General features: G+C 46.9%; 1 protein-coding gene across 2 annotated transcripts in view; it reads left to right on the plus strand.

Moving 5' to 3' along the window:
- Positions 1-9,846: 9,846 nt before the first annotated feature.
- LOC147031008 (uncharacterized) overlaps positions 9,847-10,281 on the plus strand; it is a 61,810-nt gene continuing 61,375 nt past the window's right edge. For both annotated transcript variants that reach the window (XM_085875661.1, XM_085875662.1), the window contains exon 1: positions 9,847-10,008. In XM_085875661.1, the coding sequence (XP_085731787.1) occupies positions 9,946-10,008 (63 nt within the window). In that variant the 5' untranslated portion in view covers positions 9,847-9,945. The remainder of the gene's footprint in view (positions 10,009-10,281) is intronic.

Below are 10,281 nucleotides of genomic sequence, written 5' to 3' on the forward strand. Positions count from 1 at the left end.
TGTTGTGACGTCATTATGAAGTTTTTTTTTTTTTTGGTTGATTCATCATCTCTGAGTTATCCTGAATCAGAATCAGCTGGGTGCCAGACTCGCACCCTTGAGGAATTTATTTTAAGAGGTGAAAAACAAAATAGCCACCACCGACTTTCGATAAATTCTGTTTTGGGCTATATCTTCACTTCTAATGCACTTACAAACACAATTTTGTTGTCTACAACTATGTTTTTATGGTCAAGGAATCCGATATTGATAAAATTGAAGGTGTATATTGTTGCGAATTCGCGCCGGCAGGCATGCGATCGGCCGCTTGACTCGAATGGCGGCCGCCTCGCCCAATGAAGCGGACAATTCAGTCGTGACCCTCCGGGAACTACCGCCCGGAGCCAGTCACGGGTGGGGGTTTAACCTCACCACGATCGTGCCAATTGCCCACCCGCGCAGGATAGGGTTGCTCGCCAAATTCGACCTACCTAAGTACCTGCACGAGTGGTCGACCGGGCGATCGTACCACGCCACAGGCCGACTCCGGACACGAACCGCTTAAGCGGTTCGTTCCGTATTACAGGGATAACCGAGTGGAGTTATCGTTGGCCTTGATAGTTCCGATTAATTACCGGGCATTTTAAACCCACTACGAACCCCTAACGTGATGCAAGATGGAGGTTCAACAAAAGGAAAAGACGAAACGAAGCGGGAAAACAGTTCAACAAGCAGCACTTTATTCACACACACAGACACAAAGCAAGCACGTATATACAGTCATACAAAATGCAACAAAAGCAAGAATGACACAGAGTTAATACCGAATAAGACTTACACACAGCAACACTTACACAGTTCTACTTTACGGACTGGCGCCACCCACAGACATTTACACAAAACCCCAAAAGAAAAGGAAGTCGCGACTTCCCTGGGTGCGTCGAGTCCTTCTCCCGCACATAGCTCGTGTCGTCCACCCGACAGCTCGGACGGGGCTCGTTCGGCGCTACTTCCCGCGCTCGTGCACGGGGTCCCAGGGTCCGCGCGAGGATCGCCGAACAGGGCAGGAACCACGAGCTCGCGACCCGAACCAGAAGGCTCACTTCGAACTCCACACAACTCCGAACCAACCGAGCAACCAACCAAAAAAACCCAACTGAAGACCAACTCGCTCGTCCCTTCTTGTAGGGGCCGGCTCCACCCTTCACCCCCACCCCGTTTTCGGCTCCACCCTCCTTCGAGAAGCTTCTCGAAAAGGGGCGTTCCTTCACCCCGACCGCCTCACGCTGTTCATCCATCAATCGGCGGCGAGCTGCCCTTCCCCCTTCCTTCACACCAAGCGGGGGGAAAAATGGCGGGAAAAGCCCACAAGCATCATTGGTGGTTTTTGTTCTTCCGCGGAGATCGTGACTGAACGGAGTTTATTGAATGGCGAGTGGCGAAGATGTGGTTGCGTAGGTGTTGGAGGTGGCGTGGTTCTAGTGTGGTTGGCGCTGTGGTGGGGATGGCGTGGTTGTTGAGATGCTGTGTGTTTGAAATAAAAGATAGAACAGAAAAATGGCTAAATCAAAGCGTCGCAGCCCGATTGGATCACATAAATTCCCTCTATACAACGGGTTTGGGCTAACTACACATGGACTTATCGATATATCTCATCTGAGGACTCTTTATGGTGTAATGCGAATTTCCACAACCGTAACAATATATAAGACCTGTCTCATATTTTCAAGATGGCCACCATTTTAATGTGAAAAATGGCTATTTTGCAGTTCCACTGATCACTTCGAGTAAGAAATTGAATTTGATGAACCCTCAAATATTAATACAATGTACAATAATCGTCAATGACGGCTGAAGTAACTTACTTGCAATGATCAATGAATTGATGATTATATTGGAATACGATTTTTACACAAATATATCTGAATACATGTAGATAGTTGACTACTATGACTTTGGATTATGTTTTAAAGTAAGTACGGTATGCACATGTACTGTATCTGATTTTGAAATTACCTTTTTTTTTAGGCAAACAAATATTAACTTTGTTAAGGATGCAATGTTCTACATTATGTTCAATCTTTGTCATCGTCGTCGTGATTACCAGCTATTGCTCTTGTTTGTTCGTTCCAACAGTCTGATCCAGCATTACAACTGCAAAACATCGAACATGACATCTGTGCTGCCACACAACCACACCTCCCGGTGGAACCTGGCCGGCTGGTGGAGCATCCACACTTGATCAGCTGCAGAATAGTGACTGGTGCAGCAGACACATCAGGTGGAAGTGTGGTTGGACACAACGTCGCACCGTCCTCACCTTCTTGCCATCCATACTTGATGGGATCCAAGTTCGGAGGGTCTGACTGAGTGGCCGATTTCCATATAATGACAATGATGAGCGCCATGTACATGTTGAACAAAGGCATCATGCGATGGGGGCAACGACTTCAATTTCGGAGCAGAGGTAATCTTGGAGTTGACCATCTTAGACTTCCACAACTGATAACAGTGTGTGGACATATCACCTTCGACTTTGGAACCACAACATGCAGCAATGAAGGTAGTTGCCTCAGATATCATCTTTTCCTCGTCTGCTTCCAGCTGACCAAGTAAGGTGGGATGATGTCCGCCCATTAGTACCTTCAGCGCTGTGGCCTTTCCAATCCCAAACAAATACAACACAGTATCGCATCCGGTCACAGCATGTACAGCAGGCAGATATTTGTCGATGCTTTTGTGTTTCAGTGCTGTTTGGCGAATGTCTACGTTCGCCTTCCCAGCACTCGGACTCTCCATGCTGACATCCACAGTCATCTTTTCCTCGAGATAGAAATGAATCAACAGGACAAAGACGTCTGTATCATCGCAGACCACTTTGATGTGTGAGTCACCACTGACACCTGACACAATTCTAACGAAGTGATGGATGATGATGACATCTGCTTCTTCATGGTGTGTTTTCAGATCCTGTCTCTGGAGAGTGGAATTGTTCCATACTTGTACTGGTGTGGGATCTTTTCCGGTGATCACCAGTTTGGTCTGGTTGTCCATATTGTGGGTCATCAGATACTGACAGATCATATAGATCAGTTGTACTTTGTTGTAGGCTACATTTAGGACCACTTTTTGCACTGGAAGTGTTGTTTGAAAGTTGAGTTGATGGTTTCGACTAGAATCATGACCTGCGCGACTGGACCTCGTCATTTGTTTTGTGCTGATTTTGATGTACCTGTCGAAAATGAGGTATACGTCACAACACTCCAGGTGGTATTTGATGGTTCCCATGAAGTTGATCACATAATTCTCAACTGTACCATTTGTGGGCCAATGTGCAGTCCATAACATGGCACATCCATCGATGATGACAGCATCTGGAACACCTTGGATTCGACTTGGTTGCTCAACTTGGAGTTTCATCTTCAGGATTGCTTTCGACTGAGCTCGCATCGCACCGCTCTCATCAAACAAGGAGGCTGGGACAGGGGACAGTTTGTAAGAGAGGACATCCTTGATATCAATATCCCTGTATTGTTGGAGACATATGACTCTGGTGTAGATCAATTCGTTATCATATACTGGCCTTCCATCCAGCTTGATGCTCTTTTTGGTCGAAGTCATCAGGGTCACTTTCTTGGTTAGTGTCTTGTTGAAGCTCGTTGGCCATCCAGATTCAAATTCCGCCATCTGTTGTCATCCAATCTTGAGAGAATCAACAACGTTTACCTTGTCTGTCGCATGAAACATAGTAGTAGACACCAAAATTGTGTGTGTAAGTGCATTAGAAGTGAAGATATCGCCCAAAACAGAATTTATCAAAATTCGGTGGTGGCCATATTATTTTTCGCATCGGAAAAAATTCCTCAAGGGTGCGAGTCTGGCACCCGGCTGATTCTGATTCAGGATAGCTCAGAGATGATGAATCAACCAAAAAACTTCATAATGACGCAAAAGCACGCTTTGCCCTGAAATGGCTGTTTGGCATCTAGACTAAAACCATGGCTCTGCACTAACAAAGTTTTGATTAAGTGTGGGGATTTGAACGTCTCATTGGACCAACCTATTAGTCGCGCTGAAGAGGTAACGGAGTTGAGAGATATTTTTAAGTTGAAAGATGTCTTTCCGGACTTCTGTGGTGTAGATCGGGGTCGACATGGACCATTGTGGGGGGGGGGGGGAGTCACAGAGGTCAACATTAGATTAAGAGAAGAGCTTTCTTTTATTTGAAAAAAATGGCTGCCGTAGTCAAATTCAAAACGATACTCTCACAGAGTCTAACCAATGACATGTGTGCATTTCATACTTTTATTATTGTTGCTCTACTTTTCATCCTCATTCTTCAAGATCGACAAACATGCAAAACCCCTCTCCCCCATCCCGACAATGCACAATGGTAGGGTCCATAGATGACAGGGGGCTCCTCTTTCTGACTCCCCATTTATTTATTTTTCTCTTCACGTCATACTCTGTCGCCGCTGCTCACACAATAAATTTGTTTGGGAAAGTTATCACAAGAGGATTTTCTTCGAATGAAACTGAAAACACCGGCCTTTGTTCGAGTACCATGATAGCATTGTTTCCATGGAGACCGATATTGTGTTTAGTGGTGGCCAGCACTGTTCCATTGGAGTGTTTGATTGAAGGTGACGTTTTTGGTCGAGGAGGCAGCGACGTTGTCCAAGCTCATGTTGTCCGCGCCAGAAGGAGTTCTGCAGCTCGACGTAATAAGGGCGGTTAGTTTTGGTTCGATGTGTCGAAGAGAATTAGAATCGCATTATTTTATGGAGGAAAGGCAGCAATGCCGAGCCTTCGGCCTGAGAAAATGGCATCCGATATTTGCAGAAAGTGCTCTCGAGGTGGTGGGGATGAATATCAGGCGGTGCAATGCTACAACTGCGACCACTGGTTCCATATTAAATGGTTCTCGATCACAAATAATTTTTATGGAGAACTCATACAGTATGCATCAGTGCAAATTCAAGCAGTTTGCAAAGAATGCGATGCTGTCAACCGTGCGAGAAAGAGAGCAAGGAACAGGGCGATGCCCCGTAGTGTCACCACGTTGGCTGATGGCACTCTGACAATGGAGTGATTGCAACTGAACAACCTCTCTCAAAAACTGAGGAGGCTGAAAAAAACGACACCTGCAGTAACCATAGTGGGAATTGCTGACAACGGCAAGGAGACGGGAGAAGAGAGCTTGGAAGTACCAATGTCATCTTTTGAAGCCACTTCGACAAAGGGTGGTGATAATCATCTGGTGGAAACACCGGTTAAGATCAGGAAACGAAAGTCTGCGATAAATAGGTGCAGAGCAGCTCAGCTGTTACATTCAGGCACGAGGCATGCCACCGCTACTGCAGCCGATGGTGCAGGGAAACTGGCAGCGTACAGAGTGGAGGATGAAGGTACCTGGGTATTTAACACCCGGTTCAAACATCGACCTCAGCCAACCCCAAATCCGGCAACCATAGCACCCAAGAATGGTCAAAAATATCGGAGTGCAAGGTCCCATTAAGGTGGTGCTTCACTCAAATGTCGAGAGGGAATTACTACTAAGGAGGGGACCACGACTTAGAGGCATCTTGGTCAGCATGCAGCCTGACCTCTCCATTAAGAAAAGGCAGCAACACCGACAACTAATTACACAGTTAAAAAATGCACAACAGTCGAGTGAGATATGCGGCCTCCAACACAGAATATGCGGGATGCAAATTGAAACATCCAAGATTTGAGCAGTTGCGAAATGGACAATTGTCATGACACACAGGGGGCTACTAAATCCATTCGCCTCATCGCAATGATGTGCAAGAATGCACGGAGTCCCATCAATAAGATGGATGAGTTTAGAGTTCTTATGAAAGAGCACTCACCATTAGTTATTGGGATAACAGAGACTTGGCTCACAGAAGAAATCATGGATGGGGAAGTAACCATCTCAGGCTACTCCATTCTGTGGAAAGATTACGGGAATGGTAATAGGGGAGGAGGTGTACTTTTGTACATTGCAAAGTCCCCGGGCTTGATGTTCATTCCGATTGACCTTACCCTTTCCGGAGTAAGCTGCGAATCTGTCTGGTGTGAAATAATTATACAAGGCTCTCACAAACTAGCCGTCATAAACTAACAAACACAGGCCACCCAGCAATTTGCGGGACCAGGATCTGGAACTCCCTGCAGAAATCATGCACCACTGCTCAGCAACAAGAAATGTGCTCGTCATCGGAGACCTCAATGTGTCCCATGTCAACTGGTCCAGCCTGACATCTCCGGGAGCATCAAACTCTTTCAGCAGGCGACTGTTGGACGTAGCTGCCAAAGAACTACTCATGCAGCATGTAGCGGAGCCGACACGCTTCTCCAAGGGCCAAGAGCTGTCATGTCTGGACCTTGTATTCACCAAGGAAGACGAGGGTGTGCAATTGTAGTCATCTCTCCCACCATCGGGTAGCAGTGATCACGTATTGCTCCACTGGTGACACTTCCTACCCAACGATGTACCATGGATAGCACTGGGCAAGCACCGCAACATCTGGAAGTCCAACTCTGCGGGAATGAGATTTGCAGCCGCCAATATCCAATGGGAACTCGAGGATATAGATTCAGAAGATCAAGCATGGTTACATGTTAAATCAGTTATTCGAGACCTCGTGTGTAGATGCACCCCAGAGAGCAAGTGTGTCAGAAAAATAGAATTCTGTGGTTGACGAGGGACACTCTGAAGCTCCTGGCAACAAAGCGAAAATGGTGGAGGCGTTACCCAAACACAAGGTCAGAGGTGGACTACGCTGTCATTGAGGCCTTAAGTCACCAGTGCAAGCAAAGCCTCAAGGAGGCTCGGCGTCAGTGTGAGACTTGGCTTGCTGGAAAAGCAAAGACTGCATCGAAATGCTTATATGCCTACCTTAGGGGAAAGACTCGCACACAAGATGGTGTCGGTGCACTCAAAGTGGATAACACAATCTGGAAAGCAGACCCAGAGAAAGCGCAATGCCTTTCCAACCATGACTCAAAAAGTATTTACACGTGAGAAACCAGGGCCTCTCCCAGAGTTCATATGCCAAAACCCACTGGAGGTGTCTTACTCAAGTCCTGCTCTCAGTGACTGATGTGGAGCAGCAACTTCGGTTGATTGACCCTCATAAGGTACCAGGACCCGACGGTGTTCACCTTAAAGTGTTGTATGAGATCGCCACAGAGCTTGCTATTCCACAATGGACAGTTTTCCAACTATCCATATCCACTGGAATTTTTCCTCAGGATTGGGAAACTGCACACATAATCACCCATTTTCAAAAAGGGGATAAGCAGCAGCCCGGCAACGACTGGCCCATCAGTCTTACGACTGGCCCATCAGTCTTACGTCAATGGCCTGCAAAGTATTGGAGAGACTGATTAAAAAGAAAATCACGTCATTCCTGGAAGACAATAAACTACTCTCAACACTGCAACATGGATTTTTGGAGACACGCTTGTGTATATCAAATCTACTGTCTGCCCAACACAGTTGGACTCGAGCCGTGGATCAACGCCGAGCAGTTGATGTTGTTTTCATTGACTTCAGAAAAGGATTTGACACTGTGCCGCATGAGAAACTCCTCCTGAAGCTTGATAAGCTGGGTATTGGGCAGCCACTTCTCTCCTGGCTTTGTGATTTCCTAACAGGACGAAAACAACGGGTCTCCGTAAACGGGACCCTGTCACAATGGAAGGACCTACTAAGTGGAGGACCGCAGGGTTCCGTGCTTGGCCCTGTATTATTCCTTGTCTATATTGATGATCTTGTATACAGTCTTAAATCGACAGCCCTGGTATTTGCAGACGGTGTAAAAATTTGGGGTGATGCTCTCAAGAGTGATGACCGCTTGATGTTTCAGGAAGATCTTTCCCTTCTTGAAAGGTGGGCGTCAAATGGCAAATGCAGCTGAACCCAGCAAAATTCAAAGTGTAATGCACATCGGGCACCAAAGTTGCACCATTGTCTATCAGATAAATGGTGTTGAATTGCTAGTTGTGACAGAGATTGTCGATTTGGGAATCTGCATTCAAGCCACGCAATTGTTAACTCACAGCACCAGCGCCACAAACAGAGCACGAAGGTTGCTTTTTACCATTCGCCGTGCTCTTGCTGAAATCACGCAGGAAATTTTAAAGCACCGATATGCCACACTTGTATGGTCGCACCTTGAATACGGCTTACCTGTGTGGAAAGCCTGGTGTTGGCTTAGTGGTTAGGGTGGTGGCTTGGAATCCGAGGGTCCTGAGTTCAAGCCCCGTTGGCTGATGAATTAAAAGAATTAAAATACACCAGGAGGTTGACTCAGCCTGTCATCCTTCTGAGGTCGGCAAAATGAGTACCAGTGTACTGGTAAGGGGGACACTGCATCAGCGGCATAGCCGTGTCCCAACCAATGATGCAACCAGCACCCACAGGCTGCACTCGATAGAGAGAGAGACTGGTGTGGAAGCTATTTCTTCAGTGGGAGAGAAAGATACTCCAGCGGGTTCAGCAATGCACTGCAAGGATGGTAAGAAGTCAAGCACGGTTCTCATATGAGGATTGCTTATTGAACCGACACCTCTTCTCACCAGATTACAGACAAATTAGAGGATATTTGATCACTCTCGACCTGATTCTGCACAGGGAACTCCAAGTATCGTTTGAAGAACTGCCCTGTGTAAATCAGGATGACCTCCTTCGTGGTCATTCCTGGAAACTGACCAAGCCTGTGGCCTGCTGCAGGAGAACAGTCTTCTATTTAATCAGGATGACCATCTTCGTGGTCATTCCTGGAAACTGACCAAGCCTGTGGCCTGCTGCAGGAGAACAGTCTTCTATTTAATCAGGATGACCATCTTCGTGGTCATTCCGAGAAACTGACCAAGCCTGCAGCCTGCTGCAGGAGGAGAGCAGTCATATATTCAATCAGGATGACCATGTTCGTGGTCATTCCTGGAAACTGACCAAGCCTGCAGCCTGCTGCAGGAGGAGAGCAGTCATCTATTCAATCAGGATGACCGTCTTTGTGGTCATTCCTGGAAACTGACCAAGCCTGTGGCCTGCTGCATGAGAACAGTCTTCTATTCAATCAGGATGACCGTCTTCGTGGTCATTCCGAGAAACTGACCAAGCCTGCAGCCTGCTGCAGGAGGAGAGCAGTCATATATTCAATCAGGATGACCATGTTCGTGGTCATTCCTGGAAACTGACCAAGCCTGCAGCCTGCTGCAGGAGGAGAGCAGTCATCTATTCAATCAGGATGACCTTCTTCGTGGTCATTCCTGGAAACTGACCAAGCCTGCTGCCTGCTGCAGGAGGAAAGCCGTCTTCAATTCAATCAGGATGACCACCTTTGTGGTCATTCCTGGAAACTGACCCAGCCTGCGGCCTGCTGCAGGAGAACAGTCTTCTATTCACTCATGATGACCGTCTTTGTGGTCATTCCTGGACACCTGACGTGACCTTGAGCGCTTTGAATCAAGCAAGCCGCTTGGAAAGCAATTGCAAGCTGCTTGCTAACGGAACACATCCCGGGCTGACATTTTTTCACTGGATCTGGATTGAAATCCAGGCGAGACAGCTCCGAGGCGAGTGTGTGTGTTTACCTGCGAACAATCCTATCAGCCCCAATATTTAGTGGATTCATTGTAAAAAACCCTATTTGGAGTGGAAGCTTTTCAGAGGTGTACTCTTGCATTACTGCTGAGCTCGGCATGCAGCATCTCCCGCTCACCGTTTACGTCGACAAAGGAAATATTGTAAACATATAAAGGTGAATCTTGTTTATAAATCCTAACATATTATTGATATCTGTATGAAAACTAAAAAGTAAGAGAAAACTCAAGTTGTAATATGAAATAGCGCAATTTGGGGTATGTTAGTTGTTTTTGGAGTTTCCGGTTCAGGTTTCAACTGAAAAAACGACTGGGCTCTCACTCGCTTCCTCGCAGTTCAAGGCTTGCAGTATGGATGAGATCCTGGACGGAGATGTTTCGTGTGAGGAAGACGTGGATGCTGCAATGTTGGAGGTGATGCAATGCTCTCCTCCGCGTTACTCGTTAAAAAGATCCAAACGTTGTGGTGTCAACATGTTGTGTGTTTAGTCAACCCCCATGAGCTTGGTGTTGGCTTAAGATCTTCGGGTCAGGCGTTTGAGCACTGTCGTCGTTACAAAACACCTGGTGGGTTGGCTCAGCCTGTCATCATTCTAAGGTCGGCAAAATGAGCACCGGCTTATTGGACACGGGGGCACTGCATCAGCAGCACGGCCACGCTTCCAGAAATGATGCAACCAGCAGCCA

The sequence above is a fragment of the Eptatretus burgeri genome, chromosome 3 (genome assembly GCF_056783735.1).
Source record: "Eptatretus burgeri isolate ZD-2024b chromosome 3, Ebu_testis_v1, whole genome shotgun sequence".
Lineage (NCBI taxonomy): Eukaryota > Metazoa > Chordata > Myxini > Myxiniformes > Myxinidae > Eptatretus > Eptatretus burgeri.